A 24,043-nucleotide genomic window follows, 5' to 3' on the forward strand; every position below is an offset into this window, starting at 1 on the left:
AGGCCAAGCAAAACAATTTTGAAAGCTGCATGTGGATTTTATTATCTATTTCATTTTTTAAAAGTAAGTGGTTTGAAACGGAAATTCATAGTTTCATATATAATCCTTTTGTATTCTATTGTACATATGGAAACAATCTCTTTTTTGATGTTTACGTTAATAATTCAAAAGTTAAATTAAATTTAAAGAAGCAATTCTTAAGGACATACTATGTGCAACATACTGTGAAAAGCAGTTCTTTCACCTTCACACTGACCATGTAGGGCAAGAATTCTGTTCTGTTGCTTTTTATCTGGCCAGTTTTGTGAGCCAATTAAGTACCACCTGGGTACAAGGCACAATGCTAGGTCAAGTTGGGGATACAAAAATAAATATGATGCTCTCCCTACTATCAAGAAGACTAGCTTCATACGGGAGATGGCATATACACCAAGGAATTACAATACAAAATGGAATATGACAAATGCCATAAAATATAAGGCTAAAGATTTTTCAGTCTATCTAAAATATGCCATGTGCATACCACAATCGTGGTATGGAAGTGACCCTGCATTAAGGCTATCACCAGTGAAATACAAGCCAGAAAGGCCTTGAGGACAGACTGGCAACAGACCAAGGTGTGATCAGACACTCATCTTCAGGTTAGTCATAGGATGATTTTGTACAGGATCTGTAAACTGAGGCCAAAGAAATAAGACATTACTAAAATATGGAAGTAAATTGAAATTTATTCAGTCTAATGGTTCATCTTTGAAGAAACAGAGGGACTGGCATGCATGTTTGAGTTTTTATAAATAAGATGGGCTGAGGGATTTTCTTCTCCCCTTATAGGAGAAAATACCACTCTTGGACTCTAATATCACAATACTAATTGTACTTATTGAGAATGCAGAAATGGTATTGGGGGCAGCTAGATGGTGCAATGGATTAACATGCAAGATATCTAAAGGAAGAGAAGATACCAAAGTCATGGAAAAAACTCATATATTATTCATACCCAAAAAAAAGGCAACCAATAAAATATCTACAACTACCCACCTACCTATGGCCCCAACTACACAAAAACTGTATGCATATCATCTATACAGAAATAAAAGACATCCTCAATGAGAGTATAAGCAAAGAATAAGCAGACTTGTGAAAATCATTCAACAATGAACTACATATTTACCATCTTTCAATTTACTAAAAGATGTAGAAAATATAAGATCCCATCATGCTTATTGTCTGTCAGCTATTTAAAAGCATTAGATTCAGCAAAGAGCAAACCACTTACTTAAAGGTGACCCCCATGCATACATCAAAAATCATTCAAAAGGTTTTGAAAGACACAACAGAAATAATCCTTTTCATCAACTCTATGATCATAAAAATCATGCAAAGAACAAAACAGATATGTGCTCATCACTGTGGTGTTCACCACAATGATGGAGGAGATCCAAAACTCAGTCCAAGTAGAAAATGATTTCTCCATGAATGATGAGACCTTCCAGATGTTCACATTTGCAGAAGAGATTGTGCTGGTTGTATCAAGCCCTGAAACACTGCAGAGACTCAGTAAACATTCAAAAAAGTTTGTCCCAACCAACCACACAAGAAAGACCAAGTGGATAAATAATGTCTATTGCTCAGATTATGATATGAATTGGGATAAAAAGCAAAGAGAGATTGTGAGTCAGGATATATAATTGGGACAGACAATACAGATCATTAGTAATTTAGCCCTGAGTTGAACAGGAGGAAAAGAGCAGAACAAATTGCTCAGGAAATTGCAAAGCTCCTTTAATGACCTCACGTTTCCCGTGAAAGCAAAAGCTTATCTTTTTAATACCAACATTCTACCAGTGCTGCTATGGATAAGATAAATATATGAATATATGAAATATATGAAATCTCATATATGAATATGTGAAAATCTCCAAAGAATTAAAACACAGAGGAAAAAGTAAAGGCTTATGGTGGGTACGAACAGGATGCAATATACAACCAATGAAGAATTTCAAAGGACATGAGTAAAAGTTGTCATCGTGGAAATATCTGACAGGAAGAGAAAGTAGGCTGGTCATGTAGTAAGATATGGTGATTAGATAGCTCCACTGGTGCCTTCCCAATTTCCGGAGCGGGGGGAGGGAGAGAATGGGCCTTCAATCTGCTGGGTACAACCCCCTGAAGCAAACTTATAGAACACATAGAAAAGAGTTGGCAAAGGATGGAGAGGCATAACCAGGTTTCAACTGGGATCACTGAACAATGAAATCAAAGATCCATTTGGGTATCTGAGCATGGGAGAAAACATTTTTCAAGGGAAAAAATGTCTTCAAAAACTTAGAATGGTAAACTAACTCTAGGCATGTGAAGTACAGCAAAGCTACTCCCTCTCCCTAGTCTTCAATCTCTCCCTCTATAAATGAAGAGGTTAAACTATAAATGAAGACATGGGGATTTTAACTTTTTTTAAAACATGGAACTCTTTGGTGGTCAGATGATGCTTACAGATTCTCAGAATAATGTTTTTAAATACATAAAATTCACAGGATTACAAAGAAAACTAATTATATTAAAATACAGTTATCTAAATGACCCAAAAAGAAGTTCATGGACCCCAGGTTAAGAACTTCTGGTCTCTAAGATCCTGTCCAGTTCTAAATTCTAAGATTCTATGTAAACCTGAGGCTGACTCTTCATTCTTGATCTAATGGTGCCATCCAGTGGTCAGAAAGAGGCATGCATCCAAGCTATATGACTGCACATCAATTTTAAAAAGGCTCATGATCATTTTTAGTAAAAATATGAACAATTCGAGCACAGTATGAGTAATTTAAAACATTTTCAATCCACAGTTCCAGTCTCTTCTACCCCCTATAAGGCCCACCAGTGTAGGGTATTCTGTATACTTCAAGTCTTTGGCCAAAAATAAGTCCCCACACTTCCCTGTTTGTAGAAGCTATTGTGTGAAGCAAGTCCTTCCCAGGCACTCTTCTCTCCAGTCCTCCTTGATAATGTCTACCCTGCTTGTCAACTTGGGCTTTGGGGGCCATGGTTCCCCAAAGAAGAGCAATTGCAAGCACCAGCATTTCATATAGTGACAGTAGCAACAATAGAGAAATCTAAAGCAGATGCAGGTCCCAGACAGGGCATCTGGATCAGGGCATCCTAAATTCCTAAATAAAGGAGGGACCCTTAGAAAGAAGAGTCAACAGAGACTCCATCCTCTCTCTGAACCTAAAGGGGAAACATCCAACTGTGGGAAAAAAAGGAACTGCAAAGCCCTTCAGTAAGAAAACAGCAGGGTCTTGCTGACACCCACTCTACGAAAGACCAGATTTGCAGCTATGGCATCTAAGGTACATCTCTTGTCAGAATCCCAGAGTGGCCTCTACCTCCTCCTACCTGTCCAAACCCTCCCACCTCAACCAGAGGTGAACCAAAACAAGATGGTAACCCTTGACTATGAGACAGTGGGCATAGAGCCTAAAGGGCTTATTATTAGTTCTTCGGCCAATGTAGCACTGTAAGTGACAATAGTGATATGTTTGTGATGAATACACGCACCCTTCTTGCAAAATTGTGAACTACAAGTGAAGGGGTATGAAGAAAGAGCTTAACATTAATGTTCCCATGTTGCCCACTTTAAAGTATCCCATAAAGAGATCTTAAAGATTGGGAAGATTGTGATGAGCCATTCCATCCACAATGATTTCAAAACCTCCATCACCTGAAAAACTTCTCAAATCCCTTTCTTTCACTCCCAGGCTAGCTTCCCCGAGAATGAATCAATCTTTCTGAAGCATTTCACCAAGGAGCTGCTCAGGTCATTTGGGTAGGGAAGAGTGGGTATAACTCAGCTGAAGATGCCACAACAACCACAGACCTCTAAAAGCTGGTTGAAGTTGAGTGGGAGCAATACCACTTTTGGTCCAGTACCCTCTTCTCCCCCATCCTTGACACCTGGAGGAGCCACCTCTGATGACCATTGACTCCTGGTCTTTACAAACAATCTCCTTGTCTGGGAAGTGGGAAGCAAGAAAATCAACCTTTTCATGGCCACATTTTTAAAAAAGGCTCTTTCCTAAAGGGAAGAAATATTTATTTGAGTAGCAGGTGCCTGCTGAGACAGCATTTATGTTTTCAATGCTCCCCTCCTTCATGTTAAACAAAACTTCTAAGTGTCCAAGTTACTGTCTTGTAAACTCACAAAGAATTTTTCTAAAGGAAGAAATATTGTTTTATGTTACTTAAAAAAAAAAAACATTTGCTATTCACCTTCTCTAGCTTGTCTAACTTAATACTGATGATATTCCTTTACCACCGTCTTCTGAATGGTGAAAAAGCAGCAAGTGACACCCATAAATCCTTTTAAAACAAATACACATACTATCATACCTATATATCTACCGTATACCTAATGCAAAAGAGAAAGCAAGATGACCTGGAGGTCAGGTGACTAGGGCTCTAGCTCCAGCTCTGCCAATGACTAACTATGCACGTCTAGACAAATCACCACTCTGGTTTCTGACCAGGTGGTGGAATGGAAAGAGCTGGACTCTTACCAGCGGTGTGATTCTAAGCAAGTCATTTAACCCCTCTAAGAAAAAGCCCCTGACAAAATACAGCACCCATTCCTATTAAAAACACTAGAGAGTATTGGAGTAAATGGAGCTTAACTTAAAATGATAAGTAACATTTATCTAAAACCATAACCAAGCATTATCTATAATGGTGGTAAGCTAGAAGCCTTCTCAATACAATCAGAAGTTGAGCAGAAATGCCCATTATCACCTCTATTATTAAATATTGTACTAGAAATGTTAGCTGTAGCAATAAGAGAAGAAAAAGAAATTAAATGAATTAGAATAGACAATGAGGAAACAAAACTATCACTCTTTGCAGACGATATGATGTTATACTTAGAAAATCCTAAAGAACTAAGAAACTACTTGAAATTATTAACAATTTTAGTAAAGTTGCAGGATACAAAATAAGCCCATATGAGTCACAAGCATTTCTATATATTACTAACAAAGTCTAGCAGCAAGAGATAGAAAGAGAAATTCCATTTAAAATAACTGTAGGCAATATAAAATACTTGGGAGTCTACCTCCCAAGACAAACCCAGGAACTATATGAACACAACTTTAAAACACTTTTCACACAAATGAAGTCAGATCTAAACAGCTGGAAAAATTAATTGCTCATGGGTAGGCCAAGCCAATATATTAAAAATGACAATTCCACCTAAATTAATGTATTTATTCTGTGCCATGCCAAAATATCAAAAGATATTTTACAGAGCTGGAAAAAATAATAACAAAATTCATCTGGAAGAACAAAAGCTCAAGGATATCAAGGGAATCAATTTAAAAAGAAAGAAAGAATAGGAAAGAAGGTGGTCTAGCCATACCAGATCTCAAATTGTATTATAAAGCAGTAATTGTCAAAACAATCTGGTACTGGCTAAGAAATAGAGTGGTGGATCAGTGGAATAGATTAGATATAAATTACATTATAGTAAATAATCACAGTATATGATAAACCCAAAGATCCAAGCTTTTGGAACAAAAATTCATTATTTGACAAAAACTTCTGGGGAAAACTGGAAAACAGTATGACAGAAACTAGGTATAAACCAACATCTCACGCCATATACCAAGATAAAGTCAAAATGGGTACATGATTTACCACTAAAGGATGATACTATGAGCAAATTAAGAGAGTATAGAATAGTTTATCTGTCAGATTTCTGGATAAGGGAAGAATTTAGGACCAAAGAAGATATTAGAGAGCATTACAAAATGTAAAATAGATAATTTTGATTATAGAAAATTAAAAAGTTTTTGTACAAACAAAACCAATGCAACCAAATTTATAGGAAAAGCAGAAAACTGTGAGAAATTTTTTGCAACAAATATTTCTGACAAAAGCCTCATTTCTCAAATATATAGAGAATTGAGTCAAGTTTATAAGAATACAATTCATCCCTAATTGATAAATGGTCAAAGGATATGGACAAGCAGTTTTCAGACAAAAAAAATCAAAGCTATCTATAGTTACATTAAAAAAATGCTCTATATCACTACTGATTAGAGAAATGCAAATTAAAACAACTCTTAGGTACCACTTCACACCTATCAGATTGGCTAATATGACAAAACAGGGAAATGCTGAATGTTGGAAGGGATGTGGGAAAACTGGGACATTAATACATTGTTGGTGGAGTTGTGAACTAATCCAACCATTCCAGAAAGCAATTAGGAACTTTAACCCAACAATACCACTTCTAGGTCTACATCCCAAAGACATTCAAAAAAAGGGAAAAGGATCTATTTGTACAAAAACATTTATAGCAGGGGTAGCTAGGTGGCGCAGTGGATGGAGCACCGGCCCTGAAATCAGGAGCACCTGAGTTCAAATCCAGCCTCAGACCAAACACTTGACACTTACTAGCTGTGTGACCCTGGGCAAGTCACTTAACCCCAATTGCCAAAATATATATATATATATATATTTATAGCAGCCCTTTTTGTAGTGGATAACAACTGGAAATTGAAGGGATGCCCATCAATTGGGGAATGGCCAAACAAGCTGATTGTAATGGAATATTATTGTGCTATAAGAAATGACAAGCAGGATAATTTCAGAAAAATCTGGAAAAACTTACATGAACTGATTCATAGTGAACAGAACCAGAAGAACATTGCACACAATAACAGCAATATTGTTCATGAAGAACTGTGAATAACTGAGCTCTTGTCAGCAACAAATGATCCAAGACAATCCCAAAGAACTAATGATGAAGCATACTATTTGCTCCAGAGAAAGAACTGATATTATTTGAATACAGACTGAAGCATGCTATTTTTTCACTCTTTTATTTTTTTCTTTTATGAGAGTCTTCTAGTACGAAATTACTAATATGGAAATGTTTTATATAATTGCATAAGTATAACCTATATCTGATCACTTACCATCTCAAGGAGGGAGAGAGGGATAAAATTGGAACTCAAAACTTTAAATAAAAATGTAAAAAAATATTAACTACTAATAGGCAAAAAGGAAAGATCAATGGATGAACTAGATATCTCATACATCACAACAAATGTATATAAAAGATTAATGTATAATAAATCTATGGAAAATTTTGAAAAAGTAAAAAAATGACTTAAAAGAATGGCATACTAAGCCATCTTTACTAATTATATCATACAACTTCTTAAAACAGCAGTATTAAAACCCCAATTTCTCTATGGCTTTAAGGTTTATATGGTACTTTGAAACCTCACAACCACTCTGTAAAACGAAAGTATTATTCCTAGAGAACTGACTTGCTCAGGGCCATACAGCTAATATATTTAACAGTCAAAACTAGGATTTGGACCATGTCTCCTCTGATGCCAAATCCAGCACTCTTTCTACTGCCTTACTCAGTTGCTCAGAGTTAAATACAAGTCAGGCACATGTAGCTTTTTTTAAAGCTACCCCAAAATAATTAAAAGTAACATATCAAAATATAAGCTCTGATTCCTCAAAGTATTCTTCCATAGATTTCTTCTCCTAAAACATGCCAGGAACAGTCAACCACTTCTATTCTCTATTATAGGATTACTACCAATCCGGTCTCTGATTTACCTCTCCCTCAATAATTAAATATTTCTTTGAGTTTTTATTCTCTTTCTTTTTTTGTGAAGTTTTTTGGAAAAGTGTCCCTATCTCACCCCGGCTGGAAATGCATCAGTTACTCATGAGTCAATCCCACTGCTGAACAGAATTGAAGCTTTAACCTGATGTTTCTGACCTGGGTCCTTCTTTAGGAAGCTTAGTGGTCACCCACTCCAGTGGGCTCACCATGGGTGAGTTGGACTTAAAGCACACACCTAATGGGTTTTAGGCTACTCCAGCTCAGAACTCCCAAGTTCAATCAATCCACCTGCCTCAATCTCCCCCAGTAGCAGGGATTACAAGCATTCATCACACCCAGGCAAAATATTTCTGCATAGAATTACCATATGTCTTGTTATCATCAAAGAGGTGAGAATACCAATTCAGGAAACATAGCTCAAGGACACTGTAGCCCTAATATGCAGAATATGTAACCCAATTTTCCATCTACCCACCCTTTGTCCATGTAGTTCTACCTACTAAATAATAAGCATAATAATAACGATAATAATGCCTGACAATTAAATAGCACTGGAAGGTCTGCAGATGCTTTATGCCACGGGCACTACATGCCAAATTTAATAGATGAAGTGAAGCACAGAGTAATTTGCCAGAGCTAGTGACAGAAGGAAGATTTGAACATATAGCTTTGGAACTCCCATCTAATCTCTTTTCTTCCCTTTACCATGCTGCTTCATCTGCCTGCCTGTGATTTAAATTGCAAGAGTGCAGGGGAACTGTGTCTTATGGATCTTTTTAGAGTGTTTACCATAACCTACAGTGTTTTTAATGATAATGGAGTCAAAAGATCTAAGCACAAGTCTAGCTCCAAAATAAACTAGATAACAGGAAACAAGTGAGCTAAACCTAAAGTCTCAGTTTCCTCAACTGTAAAAGACAGATAATAATACAACACCTACCTCACACAGCAGTGGTGGAGAAAGCTTTCTAAATCACAAAAATCTGTATTAAAAAATTGATACATTATGTTAAAAGATGAAAATTATCATTATCAGATTCAGAAATCTCGCTGAAAACCAGTAGTAATAAAATTCTGATTACCCAAGAGATGACCTAGTGACAATAACTCAGATAATTAAGACCAAAAAAAATGCCCCTTTACTCAAATCATCCACTTAATTATGGCCACAGGGTGTCACCTTTTATCCCTGTACAGATGCCTTGTTCATTAATTTGCTGTTTTATAATATCAAAAAGGGCAAAAACCTCCACTAACATCCTCTGCTGATGGCTCATCATAGCATGGGGGCGAACCTGGGTTCAAAGGCTTTAGCAAAGTTCTCAGTGAGAGCCGACAGGCTTCCAGTAAGGACCGGTTATAAACTGTCCATCTGCCATACAGAGACCAGTCTATCTAAATGCAGACAGGCACATCACCAGAAGTTTGGCCATCAGGTGATAATTTTCAATCAGGAACAGCAACGCATAAAGACATCTGCTAAGGTTAGGAAGGAGGGGAAAGGGGGAGATTGGGAAATGGAAAAGGACAGAGATCCACAGAAGCGAAGGTAGCCTCCACATGGAATAACTCAGATTTTTAAGGTACTGAAATACCCCAAGAAAGATACTTTACATGCCCAATACTAAATTTAATAAATGATACTAAATACATGTAAAAATATAAGCCTTGAATAAAGCTAGATATCCCTAGTTCCTTCATCAATCATCGTATGGCATGGTTTCTGATCTCCCTCACTATCCAAACCTGCTGTTTTAATGCCTAAAATGTTGTCACAACATCATCTCACAAAACGATAGAAAGCAGTGAAGGTGAAAACAAGCTTGTAGAAAACTTGGCATGAGACCAAATTAGGCCAGAGCAAACCAAGAGCGTTTACTGACAAAATCAGGTGGATAACAGACATAAAATACAAAAGATTTACAGGTGAAATGCCCCTTAATCTACTCAAGCAGGAAAAGGCCCAGATTTCCCCAAGGAGCTCCAGCCAGCACTTCCCAGCTCAGAAGGATATAGATTATGCCCAGATAGTACAAAGCTCTGAGAAGAAATCAGACTCTCACTTGCAGTTGGGAGCATCTTTCTGGAACCAGGTCCCACAAAGGCCCCCTGGGCCAGCCCAGGTTCACAGCATGCAATGCTTACAGCCCTTGGAGGCAGGACTCAGTACAGAAACTGAAGAGAGTGGTCAACTCCTGCCTGATTTGGGGCCCAGACAAATCCAGGGGTCAGGGCCCTACATCACTCCCAGTCAGATGATCAGACAGCCCCCAAACCAAAGATCATCGGCCTCCTACCCTCCTAAGCACTCAGCCAGTCCCAATCCCAAGGCCAAGAGAAGACTTAACTATTTGATCAGCCCCTCCCCGGCCCCTGAGAGGTCTGGTCCAATGCTAGCTACCTTTGCCTTATTGACCTTGTGACCGTGACTTAGTCATTTCCCTTTCCTTAGCCTCTGTTTTCTTCTCTCTAAAATAAGAGACTTCTACTAAATGATCCTTGAGGTCTCTAATTGTTCACAATGTATAATCCTTTGTATTCCTACCTAAAATTGGAAAATAAAGGGATGTCCCCATGGGAAAAAAAATACAAAAGATTTGTAAGCACTTCTAAAGTAATTCATTTTTTCACTCATGACATGCAAACATCACATTTGCCTTCTAACACCTCATTACCTGATGTGTTATATGAGGAAGCAGAAATAGCACTTAAGAAAATGTAATGGAAAGAACAGCTAGAGCTAAATACACAAAGAAGAAATCTGTGATAGTGGTTAAAAAAAAAAAGAAGTTTTCAAGGCACTCAAATATCAAGAAAGGCAAAGATGCCAAACAAATGGAAAATATCTCAATGGCAGTATTGCTGAAAAATAAAGAGGCTATGGAGACGTCATCAGCAACTGTTCCCTGATTTCCAGTGAAAATGATGGTGTGAAGGTTCATAAAAGAGCCCAGTGCCCACACACATAATGCAGGAAAAGCCAAAAAAGAGCATGAAATGAAATCATGATCAAGATATTCAAAGAGAAAAAATAAGCTCCTTCATCTAGACCAAGACTGCATAAAAAGATAGCCAGAAACAAAATTTCAAGACCCCTCTGCTAGGGAAATTAGAATAAACACAAGTTAAAAAAAAAAAAGTCAGATGCCTATGAGTACTCTGATTAATCAGAGACCCTAAAGGAGCACAAGGAAGCTCATAGTGGTCTGTTCCAAGTCAAAGAGTCAAGAGTTCAGTTGGAAAAGCTCCAACAGGGCCAGAAACAGGCAGAGATCTGAGAAAAACAGAGCCTAGAGCCCACAGCAATCTGATGATGCCACTAGGCTGATGCAAGGAGGCCAAAAAGTCCACAGTAATTTGATCTAAGAGGTTGCAGAGGGCCCTGAAAACCATGGCACTATGACCCCAGATGATTCTACGGTGCTAAAAGCCTGCCAGTACTTTGAGCACAGATATACTAGGGAAGGTGGAAGCCAGAAGCAAAAGCCCAGGAAATTGAGGTTGGGTCCAAACAGAACCTGATAACCCATCCAAAAGTGTGGGAAGAGGCAGAGCTTGGTCTTTGCACAAAATACCAAATTAAGAACTGAGGCTGTCCATATCACCCACCAGAACATCCCAGACACTATGAAGAAATAGTGAAGATCAAGAGAAAAAGCACAACAGGCAAGGCTCAAAAAGAGAGTAGCTACGAAACAAATGCAAGCAGAGCCTGAGGGACAAATGGTTTAGCTACAAGGAAAAAATGAAGAAGGAGAGAAAAAATGAAATGACAAGTGAAAGAAGAGTTTTAGAGAAGGAAGGAAGGAAGGATAGAAGAAAGGGAGGGAGGGAGGGAGGTGGGGGAAGGGAGAGAGGGAGAGAGGGAGGGAGGAAGGGAGGGAGGGAAGGAGAGAGAAAGGAAGGAAGGAAGGAAGGAAGGAAGGAAGGAAGGAAGGAAGGAAGGAAGGAAGGAGGAAGGCAAGCAAAAAAAGGATTTATCCACCTGGAGAAGTGAGGATAAACAGACAAGTAGTTAGCAGAGAAACAGCTTCATGTGGTACAGATCAACCTGCATTGAACAATGACATCAAAACCTGCAGCCCAGAGTCAAGTTACTCAGAGCACATGGGTTTTCCTTCCTCATGTGCTTCCCTGCCTGATTTCTGTGTGTGAGCATCGTCTCCCACAGATATTGAGTGAATTAATGAGTCTGACCCAGGTTTCTCTGTGGATCATGATGTATCATGTTTGCTATGATACATGAAAACCTGTGATATCACTCTTCTTTTTTGTCTTATTGCTAAGTAAAGAGTTTATATTTAAGACCTAAAACAGTCACAACTGCGAGTATCTGATCTGTAAAAATGGAAACACATTGGTGGGAGTTAAAATGGTAAGTGACGCAAGTACATTCCTTCACAACATGGTTATCTTACAGAATTTAATTTTAATTGCATGATGGTGGTCCCTCTCTGGGAACCCAGACTGTCAGTGTAAAGGTTGTTTAGTAATGGAGCCAGTCCAGAGATTAAGTAGGTGAAAAATATGAGACACTACAGTGGAGTGGCCACTCCACACACATTCCACACACCTAAAAAAGTAAATATTTTTGAGCACTCAGAAGGTGCTAAAATTCAGGAATTCTTAACCTGGGAAGAACTTTTTTTTTAACATTTTGATAACAGTATTTCAATATACTTGCTTTTCTTTGTGATACTATATATTTTATTTTATGCATTCAAAAACATTACTCTGAGGAGTCCAAAGGCTTCACCAGACTGCCAAAGAGGTGTATAACACTTTTTTTTAAAAGGCTAAGCATCCCTGGACTAAATGATGATGAAGTATTTATATTCTAATAAAGAGAGAAGAGACGTGTACCTTCAGAACCCTAATGTATTCAAGAGTCATGGGGAGTGTTAAACATGACAGAGGGACCAGGGTGGGGTTATTCTGTTATGATAGTCTTAAAAGATGAAATAAAAGGTAAGGGAATAATTAGGAAGACAGGAATGGAATTTATTTCTCATAACTAGAGTATAAAATAATGTAAACATAGAGGAAGAGGTAGAGGTGGGTGGATATCACATGAACCCCACTTTTACCTCAACTATATGAAGAAAGGTTACAGAGAGACAGAAGAAAGAGAGAGAGAGAGAGAGAGAGAGAGAGAGAGAGAGAGAGAGAGAGAGAGAGAGAGAGAGAGAAGTTCAGTGTAGAAATACATTAAACTCGAAAGGGAAATAGACTGGGAGAGAGGAAAAAGAAGTTTAAAGGGAGGGTAAGGTCAGGAAAGAAACAGTCACAAGAAACTTTATCTTTGGAGGCTGGAATGTAAAAGGGGAATTAAAAGAAAAAGTGAAGAGGAGGAAAACAGGGGAGATATTGACAGTGACACCAAAAAAGAAAAGGAAAGGAAAGAAAATAATATCAATGAGGCATTTAAAAGAATGCATAGAAGAGAACAGAAGAAGGTTCAAAGGGAGACACAGATAAGCAAGACATCTGTGGAAGTAATGTGTTGAACTTATTAGAGACTTTTAAAAAGGAAGCAGACTGAACATAGTAGAGATTTCTGATCTCACATACAATTCTTTTTTTCTGTTCTTTTTATGTGGAAATGCTCATCTTTGTTGGTGTTTGTCAAGTTTAGAATAACAAAAAATTTAAATTGAAAAAACTACTAGCCGCTATGTCTACTTTCTATAAAATATAAAACTATTCCATGCAGTATATCAAAGGTATTTTGTGGAGAAAAATATGTGTGTTTGTGTGTGTCTGAGAGATAGAGACAGAAAGACAGAGAGAGATGGGAACAGTCAAGCTTTTGTAAACTATTTTCTACAGAAAATATCTTCACAATCATAAATTAACTGAAAATTATAACAAATACCAGATCTCAGCTGTGTGCGTTGACTAGAAAAAAAGGCTTTGACTCAGTAGAACACAAAGCAACTTTAAAGGCTCTCCTCCAAAAAGGAGTCTTCCATGTATATGTTATTATTATTTAAGATTCCTTAAGAGAAGCACCACTCGAATGAAGAAAGACACCAGAGGACACCCCCAACCCACAGATATTACATAATGCATATTTTTGGTCTTTTCCAATTTATCTATCACTTGTGTTGATTTTTTTCTCTTTAAAAAATGTCATTTGTTATATAGGATGGCTCTCTGGGAAGGACAGGAGGAGGGATGCTAGGGATAAAACAGAAGACACACACCTCTGTGCAACCACAGAGGTAACTTTGTTCAACCACCTTCTGATTATTAATATCAAGTGAAGAAAAATAAAGGTGTTCACTACTGTCACAGAATGTGACAAGACTTAGCTGGGTGGCACAGTAGGTAGAGTGCTGAACCTGGATTCAGGAAGATCTGGGTTCAAATTCAGCCTCGGGGCAACTAGATGGCCCAGCAGAGAGAGCACCAGCCCTGGAGTCAGGAAGACCTGAGTTCAAATCTAGCCTCAGACACATAATACTTCCTAGCTGTGTGACTCTGGGCAAGTCACTTAACCCCAGTTGCCTCACTAAAAAAAAAAAAATTCAGCCTCAATCACTGTTTGACTCTGGACGAGTCACAGCTATGCCTCAGTTTCCTTATCTATAAAATGGGGATAATTATAACACCTGCTTTCCAGGGTTGTTATGAAGATAAAATGAGATATCATTTGTAAAGTGCTTCATAAACCTTAAAGCACTATATAAATGTTAGCTATTAGGTCACATGGAAGAGGGATTCCCTATGGATAGTAAGGTCCTCCGAATACTTACATTTACAAATAGCATTGTGCCTGTTGCATCAAATCCTGAAACATTAAAGGGCCTTCTGATCAAGATCAACACTCAAAATTGGCCCAAAAAATATAGAGCAAACACCAAGTGGCTTAAGAATGCATGTAGTCCAGATTAAGGTATGTAGCTGAACGGATGGCCCACTCCATTCATTCATTCATTCATTCATTCATTCATTCATCATATAATCTCATACAGACATCACAGCTGGACTGGATTCAGGACAGTAAGCTTAGCACAGTCCTTTCAAAGATTCCAAACTTATAACACACTCACTCACACTCTCTCTCTCTGTTTCTCTCTCTCTCTCTCTCTCTCTCTCTCTCTCTCACACACACACACACACACACACACACACACACACACACACACACACACACGAAAGCTGCACACTGGGTGTCAGTGGCCTGCAGTGTGTCACCAGTGGTGACTGCAGTGGCTGCGTCAGTTGGTTTTGCCTAATTGTTTTTCTTTGTGACAAGAGATTTCTATTGGTGGAAGAACCCCAGGTATTTTCTGTGGCATAAAAAACAAAAGACATCAAAGAAACTTGTAACAAAAATCATAAAATCATCAAGAAAATGAACAACTGAAAAAGACAGCTCACTTGTCACAGAGCAGCAATGAGAGGCGAGGGACGCACATCAGAGTGCTTCACTGGAAGGGGTTCTGGTCCCACTAGATGTTAAATGACACAAAGGCCTCCAGCATGTTAGATGAAATCTCTATATAGGAACATGAAAAGAATCCCCCAGAATGAGAAGATATGGACGGTCTGCAATCTGAAGGAACTGCTCATGATGAGGAGGTTACCAATCCATCAAGCTACTAAAATATACTTCACCAGCACTGGGCCATTTAAGACCCCTGGTACTCACCAAGGCTGGGTCCTATCTGTAGGGTTCTGCTTGCTTATCCAGCCACCTCTTACATGACAAAGAGGGAGTGGGAGGATGGAGGGAGAGAGGGTAAGTAAGTGGCCCGAGGGTAAGTGATCACTGCCCAACTAGTAATCAGGTGGGGCTTTGTCCCACTATCTTTTCCATTGCCACATAGCCCAATGGCTTAAACCCCTTCCATCTCCTGTCTCCCAGTGGTCTTCTCCAGAATAAGTAGAACATCCTGTCTTCTTGACTGGGATCCCTTATCTCTGATTGTTCATGCCTGCTTTGAGACAGACCTCCTTGGGTCTCACAGTACTCAAAATCTTCTGCCCAAAAACTAAACTCTCAAGTCTCATGTGTTCTTCAATAGACTTCTCTCCAACTATGGATACCCTGCCTAGACGCAATACTTAATGGTTAGCATACTCCCATCCCATTATATTCACTCTATCCCCAGTGATCCTGAACGCCCAGCAGCTGAGTGGCTGATGTACAAAATTCCATCAGGTCTACATACCTCAACCATACCCACTCAAGTTTCCACTCCAGATTTGCCCACACTCTGGAATGCATGCTCCATAATTAATAAATTTCCTTTAATGTTAAACCTCTTTCTTCTTCACTCTTTCCATCTTCTAACCTTCACTAAGATATGGGTCCTCCCAATAAATTCCCTACTCCTTCTGGTAGTGGCTCCATATTTATTTAGTAGTAATTCCCTCCCAAGTCACTGGTTGTGGTGGAGTTGGAATATTCCTTGCTCCCCACTGCCATCTACATACCTTCCATCAACCATCTTGACTAAGTAACCTCTCTTCCTTTAAGGTTTATGCTATCCAGTTTTATCAGCCAATCCAAATTCCCTGTTATCTTTATTCTTCCTTAAAAGAGTTCAAAGCCAGGATCACAATCTTTCCTCCCCACCTCCACATTCATGAACTCTGAAATTCCTTTGATCACAATCTTTTATTATTCCATCTTTCCCTATGAATGACCTAATGAATGACCCCTAACCCTCATTGTGGTCTCCATTCCCTCCACCCCTGGACTCTTTCCCAGGCTATCCCCCTGGACAGTTTACTCTCTTCTTCCCTTGATCTGTTGGGAAATCAATTCAATTCTACATTCTTCTCTCCATTCAAATCCCTGGCTCCTTTGTCCTATCTAGATCATTCCTCACGCCCCAACTCATGGTTTACTGCCACCATCTATCTCCTTCACTCTTATTCACATGTTGCGAAATGGAGCTGGAGAAAATCACAAAACCAAGTTGGCTGGATATGCTACAAATTTATGTTACACAATCCCAATCGGGTTCTTACTGCCACAGGGCAAACATTCTATTCTTCACACAACTGTCTCCATATCCAGTGAGTATTCCAAACCTTTTCATATCTCCAGGTTCCCATCATACCTTCTGTATTCATCTCTTACCCATACACTTCATGTCAGATTTCACATTATTTGTATATAGTAGAGATAATAGGATGAAAAATTTTATTTCAAACTAAAATTACAACTTCTGCTCATAAATATTTGCATTTGAAGTATATGTGTGCATGTAGGAGAAATTATAGGAAAATAATTTTTAAAATTCTCATGTCAATTTGATGGGGCACTAATGATAGACCCCTGGACTTTCCCCATGGCCCAGGTCCTTGGCATTCATCTGGGGCACCTGGCCCTTCCCAGTTAATCCTTTCAACTGCCCTTTCATAGTGGCTCCCATTGTCTGCACTCGGCCCCACCCGAGATTGCCACTCCTCAATTACATCTAGACCCCTTCCATATGGCCCAGGTCCCTGGCGTTTGCTTGAGGCACCCAGCCCTTCCAGGTCCCCTTCTGTTCCCTCCCAGTCACCCAAGCTATCGGCCGCTCCTTGACCACTGTATATAAGTGTCCATCTTGCCCCCATTAAATCACCCAGATTCCTTAAGAATCTGGCCTATTTGTCAATACAAGTGTCACCAAACAGGGCAGATTCTTAAAATCTTGCCCACCCTGACCAGTGTTCTAATAAACCTTGTCTTTGGCTGAAAGAAGGGTTGGGTGGAATTCATTCAAGGTAGGACCCACATGGTTTGCATTGAATTTGGGGGTTCCCAGCACCCCTAGACCTCAACAAATTGATATACCTGGTGATTCTAGTATTGCCAAATCTAAAGGCCTTTTCTTAATCCTAATCCACTTTAACCTATCTGTAGCATTTAACACTGTCAATTCCTTTCTCACCTCGGGCTGTTGTCTCTCTAGATTTTCATGACACTGCTCTCTCCTGCTTCTCCTCTTTTCTAACTGCTCTCTCCTGCTTCTCCTATCTTTTTTTTAATATAAATTTATTTATTTTTAGTTTTCAACATTCACTCCCACAGTTTTTTGAATTCCAAATTTTCACCCCATCTCCCCCCTCCCCCCACCCCAAGATGGCATGCATTCTGAATATCCCTTCCCCTAGTCTGTCCTCTCTTCTACCTCTCCCCTTCCCCTTCTATTTTCCTGTAGGGCAGGATAGACTTCTGTACCCCATTCCTGTATTTCTTATTTCCCAGTAGCATGTGAAAACATTTTTTAAGCATATGCTTTTAAAACTTTAGGTTTCAAATTTTTCTCTCTTCCTCCCTCCCCACCCACCCTCATTGAAAAGGCAAGCAACTCAATATAGGTTGTACACGTGCAGTTATGCAAAACACGTCCATAGTAGACATGTTGTGGAAAACTTCTCCTATCTTTTCTAACTGTTCTTTTTCAATCACCTTTCCTGGTCTTCATCCCAAGGCTCTGTCCCGGGCCCCCTTCTCTACTATCTCACTGCCAATCTCATCAGCTCCATTAGGTTCAATAATCATCTCCCTTCAGATGATTTCCAGATCTATTCTCTCAGCTGAGCTAGTCACATATCACCAACTGCTTCTTCTATCTCTTATTTACCCCACATATCCAATCTGTTGCAAAGTCCTGCCATTTCTTCCCTAACGACATCTCTAGAACACATCCCCTTTTCTCTACATCTAACAGTCACAACCATGGTTCAAACGCTCATCATCTCTTTCCTGCATTAGTGCAATAACCTTCTGCCTGATCTCTCTTCCCAAATCTCTCCCTACTCCAATTCACCCTCCAGCAGCCAAGGTGATTTTTCTAAAGCTTAGGTCTGATCATGTCACCCCTGCTCAAGATGTTCCAGTGGTTCCTTATTACCTCCAAGACAAAATATAAACTCCTCTGTTTGGCATAAAAGTTCTTCATAACCTGGCTTCTTCTTGGCTTTCCTGTGAGAAGATTAAATTGATTCTGTATTGTTTTTATTGATCCTATTTTGCAGTTAATTGATTTTGTCCTGTCACTGCTCAAGTCACAGTTCTTTGTCTCTGAACTTAGCACAGAAATTCAGCTGGCCTGTAACAAGTTAAGTTTAGAAATACAGTTCTGTTATTCGCTGTTCTATTCTTTTTTTTATTTTTTTTTGTTTTGTTTGTTTGTTTTTGGCTAAGCAACGGAGTTAAATGACTTGCCCAGGGTCACACAGCTAGTAAGTGTTATGTGTCTGAGGCCAAATTTGAACTTAGGTCCTCCTGAATCCAGGGCTGGCACTCTATTCACTGTGCCGCCTAGCTGTCCCTCTGTATCTGTTTTTTACATGCCTGTCCTTAGGGGATGCAGGTGGACATTAGGGAGTCTGGTTTGTTATCTTTACACCACCAAGCCATCTTTGAAGGATGTCTGGTTTGCTATCCAAACAAGTCTGGCCCACTCCCTCAAACTTCACAGATGGACTCAAACAATACACCTTTCTTAGTCATAGGAGGGAAGACAGGATTGTTGCTAGCCCCCCTTTCCCAACTTCAGTCAATCGTATTGTCCCCCATGCCTCAGCTATGCAGACTTCCATGTTGTCCTCAACCTCATGATGTCTCCGATCCTATAACCAACTGCATTTTTTCCTTCCCTACCCTGTTCTGTCTTTTGCTCCTTGCTTCCCAAAAACTAGAAAAGAGGAGCTGTTCTTCTGCTAGGGGTCTTTGGCTAAAATGACGAAGCCATTGATTGGCACTTAGCACCCTTGTTAATAAAATGTTATCTTGCTCAGAGAAAATGTGCCTCAGTCCACTTTTGTTGAATTATGCTCACAACACCTGCTTTCCTACCCCTTACCACTCTCCACAACTGCTATCAGCCAGCAACAATGACCTACTTGCAGTACCTCCAATGTGATAAACTATCTTACCTCCATACTGGCTGACCACCAGGCCTATAATGTTCTGCCCTCTGACCTCCACCTCTCAGCTTCCCTGGCTTCCTTCAGCACTCACTCTCACCTTCCACAGGATGCCTTTCCTGGCTCCCTCCAGCTACTAATGCCTTCCCTTCTCAGATTACCTTCACATACTCTCTATATAACTTGCATTACCTAGATACTCATATGTTGTCTCCTCCCATTGGAATGTGAAATCCTTGATGGCAAGGACTATGGAGTTTGGGGTTTTGGTTCTTTTGTGAGTTTGTTTTGTTTGGGAGTGGGAGGTGACTATCTTTGTATCCCCACAGCTTAATTCAGTGCCCATCACTTAGCAAATGCTTGTTAACTATTTCTGAAAAACTCCCTTTCACACAACCAGTTTACTTGTTATTTGACTAACATGCTTCATACTTATCCTTCTCAAACTCCACCAGAGGGCATGCCCTCTGCTCAACATCTCCATTAGCTAAAATCTTTTTTAAGACTAAGTTGAAACATGTGCCTCCTAAGTGCAGTCCTCTCTAACTCCCTTAGCCAGGAGAGATTCCTCTCTCATGGACTCTGAAAGCTCTATAACTATCCACATCTCTCTCACACAGTGTGACACTTTATAGATCTGGGTACTGGTCTCCTCTCCACTCCTACTCCAATACACCATAAGCTCCTTGAGAGAAGTGCTCATGTCTTATTAATTTTTGTCTAATAACAACTATTTGTATTTAGGCTCTGCTTTAGCCTTTGCATGGTGATTTTTTCACAGTAACCCTGCCAGACAGGAATTACTAGAATTAGCATCTCCATTTTACAGATTAAGAAACTGAAGCTCAGCCTGGTAAAATCACTCACCCATAGTCACAAAGCTAGCAAATGACAAAACCTGTATCTTCTGATGCCAAGTCCCAGGCTATTTCTACTCCATTCTACTGCCCCTCTGTATTCCCCACAAGGCTAAATGCAGTATCTTGAAAACAGGAGGGGCTTAATCAATAATGACTGAACATCTGATGAGACTTTTTTTCCATTAAGGAATGTTACCTTGAAAGTTTTATCCATAGAAGCTGAGAGAAGCATGTGACTGTGCTGTAAAACTGGACACCACTGGACACTGTTGACTGGTCCTCCATGCTCAGACATCTGAAAGATTACCTTCTTCGGAATTTCTGTCGATTTATACTTTCCATCTAAATACGGCTTAATAAAGTCAGAAACTACTGTGGCTGTGCATTCTCTCATGGGGAATCCTTCTGAGAAGGATGGGCAATCTGTTCTTTGTCTTTGTAGCTCAGATCCTCCTCTCTCACTAGTTCCTGCAGTTAAAGTTTGTGTTTGTCTCAGTCTTTTGGGGATGTAAGGCTTAATTCCTCCTTTGACAAAATCCATGTTCTCCCATCTTCTCTTTTGCAAAAGGCTTCCATGTTGACTCGTGGCTTCCAAAGACATTAAAGCACAGGAAGATGAATTGGGGACTCTGAAAGCTTCACACGAAGGCCTCATTTTGCCAACAGATGCACCTGCCAACTCTCTATTCCCAGATGATGTGGAGCTGGGAGATGTGGGGAAATCTGAAGGTGTGAATGTGCAGGGTTTGACTTGGAGCTCCGTGTTAGGCCACTGACATCTAGGCCCTGGACAAGACTTCCAGGTGTTTCTTTCTGCCTGAGGTTCTAGGAGACCACATACCCTAGAATATTCCTCAACAATGCCCAAACCAGTATTCAGGTTGCCCCACCTAGGTTGTGGGTTGTTTGTAGCTAATGTGTCACATGGTAAAGGCTGACCAAAGTTTCTGATCCTTTTTTCTTGGCAAGAACTGTTAGAATTGTCGGCCTCAGCCTCAGAGTCGGAATCGTCATAAGCTACCAAGGAAGTCATTGAAGAACCAAAAAGCTTTTGAAATCTTCCCTAGGAGTACAAAATACCTAAAATTGTTTAAAAAAAAAGTTATCAGAAAACATTGCAATGAAAAAATTTCCACAGGACCACAAATTTAACATACAATAAACTGTAAAAGAGGCTGTCTGAACAATAGCTATGCCTGTGTAATTAACGCTCAATGATCCAAGCATGGTCTATCCACAACAAAATGTTTATTAATAATAATAATCACAACTCATATGAAATTCAAGGCTAACATCTCCTTTGTAATCCAAAGTGTTCTGGGTCAACTCCCCTAATAGTCAGTTGCCATGTACTGAGAAAATGCAAACTCATTTTAATACTATTCTAAGGGAGGGCAGATTAGGAGTATTCAGAATGCATGCCATCTTGGGGTGGGGGGAGGGATGAGTGGGGAGAAAATTGGAACTCAAGATCTTGTGGAAGTGAATGTTGAAAACTAAAAATAAATTAATTAACTTTAAAAATACTATTCTAAACAAAACAATTACAAAGGCAGGCATTTGATGAAAATGTTTTTATGTTGTATATATAAGCCTCATCTTACTTGTAGCCTCCTTGAGGAAAAGGATCATGCCTTGTTAATCTTTGGATCATAATGACAAGTATAAACAAATATATATAATTTCCATGGGCCTTTGGAATATATTTCAACACCTTTGCAATATATTACAAAAGCAAAAAACAATAATTTTTCAATCATTCATTGCTCTTGAACTCAATTCTATTCAATAAAAATGTATGGACCGACTACATGCAAGGCACTGATGATTCAAAATGAAAAAGCAACATAGATCCTTCTCCTTGAGGAATTTCTAATCTTATGTGCAGGGATAGAGGGAGAGAGAGATAAAAACAAATATGATCCCAGGTAGAATGTGCTATGGGTAAGGGAGAATGATAGGGTCCCACACACTCTGGTTTTTAGGGTCCCATAACGTACAGCAGAGGCCCATCAAAGACAACAGGAAAGAATTCAAATGAAAGTATCAAGGCTCCAGATATTCCTGACCTTGTAAAGCAGAGCTTTCTCTGCTCACCCCTCAAGTGTATCTGCGCCTAAGACCTCAAGCAGGGTACAGCAAAGCCCAAAGAACAAACAAAACACAAAAGAAAGCCATCCAGACTCCCCAGAGATAACTTACTCTGACACAAAGAAATCTCACTCAATTTTCTTGTGCTCCTCACTTGGAAACCACCTCATCAACCACATCCCAAAGGCCTGAGTTCTCCTGGATTTACGTTCTGCCTATACATACACAGGCTATGAGTAGGAGGAAGACAAGGCTCCTGGAAATGGCTGCTCCACTGATTGATCAACCAATCAACAAGCACCTTATTGTGCCAGTCACTGTACTGGATCCTGGAAATACCGAGATCCTGCCCTCAAGAAGCTTCCCATCCAGTCTGGGAGATAAGATGAATCTATCAAGATACGCAGAATAGGTACATGATAATTTGGGGTGGAACACACTGGAGTAATGGAGTGGAAGAGCAAGAGAGGTTTCCAGCAGAATGTGTGCTTAAGCCTAACCTTGAAGGAAACCAGAGATTCTAAGAGCCAGAGTCAAGGAAGAAGTGCATTCTAGGCAGGTGAGACAGCCTGTGTAAAGACAGCAGGACGAAGGATGCAATGCATTGTTTGAAGACCATTTTAGCTGCATTGTAGTAGGAAGGGGAGTATATACAATAAGGCTGGAAAGGCAGATTGGAGCCAGATACATTTGCTCCTAGAGGTAACAAAGAGTACTTGGAATTTACTGAGTGGAGCAGCACATGGTCAAATCGATATTTTAGGAAAAGTACTTTGGCGGATATGGGGAGAGACGTGTGGCACAGCCACTAATTATAAAGCCACTTCAATACTTCAGGTGAAAGGTAAGAGGGCCTGAACCAGGGTGATGGTTATGTGAGTCAAGAGAAGGGAACTGATCCAACAAGATTTAGCAACTTACAATTTGTGGGGTGAGTCGGAATTACGGGTTGAGGGTGGCACCGAAGATATGAACCCAGATGACTAGAAAGAGGGAGAAAAAAAAAGATGAATGAGGAGTATAATTTGAAGGAAAGATAATGAATTCTGGAGTGACAGATCAACTTCCCTGCTTCATGATAAAAAGTCAACAAAGAGAACCCAACAAAGTACTATGGCCTATGTGAAGTATAGGAGAACTTCACTTTCAGCTTGGGAGGGAGAGGGAGAATCAGAAAACGCTTCCTGGAAGAAGAGGGCCTTAAAGGAAGAGGAAGATTGAACAAATGAGGATGAGAAGGTAATAAGTTTCAGGGGTAAGGGATGGATGGCCTATTCGAATGCATGAGGTAAAAGAGGGAACAATTAGAACAGGAAATGGTTAGCAGTTCAGTTTGTCTAATGCAGAATATATAATCAGTCAACTGACAAACAAGATTTATTAAGCACCTAATATATGGCAGGTACTGAGGACAAAACAACTAAAAATGAAATGATTCCTACTCTCAAAGGACTTGTATCCTAATGAAAGAGATAACAAGTACATACAAAAATACATACAGTCTAAATATGAAGTTAATAAATACATATCAAGTAAAACAGTCATTTTGGGGTCATGAAACATAATGCAAAAAAGC

At 39.5% G+C, this 24,043-nt stretch overlaps 1 protein-coding gene across 4 annotated transcripts in view; it reads right to left on the minus strand.

Moving 5' to 3' along the window:
* Nucleotides 1-24,043, minus strand: part of WDR25 (WD repeat domain 25) — a 253,945-nt gene that overhangs the window by 214,590 nt on the left and 15,312 nt on the right. For 2 of the 4 annotated variants that reach the window (XM_021007340.2, XM_078150416.1), the window contains 2 exons: nucleotides 23,389-23,450; nucleotides 20,573-21,456 (listed from right to left, as the gene is read on the minus strand). In XM_021007340.2, coding sequence (XP_020862999.1) covers nucleotides 20,573-21,409 — 837 coding nt within the window. In that variant the 5' untranslated portion in view covers nucleotides 21,410-21,456; nucleotides 23,389-23,450. The remainder of the gene's footprint in view (nucleotides 1-20,572; nucleotides 21,457-23,388; nucleotides 23,451-24,043) is intronic. The other 2 variants (XM_078150417.1, XM_021007339.2) reach the window with 1 other exon arrangement.

The sequence above is a fragment of the Phascolarctos cinereus genome, unplaced genomic scaffold, assembly GCF_003287225.1.
Source record: "Phascolarctos cinereus isolate Bilbo 61053 unplaced genomic scaffold, phaCin_HiC Scaffold_2;HRSCAF=192, whole genome shotgun sequence".
Lineage (NCBI taxonomy): Eukaryota > Metazoa > Chordata > Mammalia > Diprotodontia > Phascolarctidae > Phascolarctos > Phascolarctos cinereus.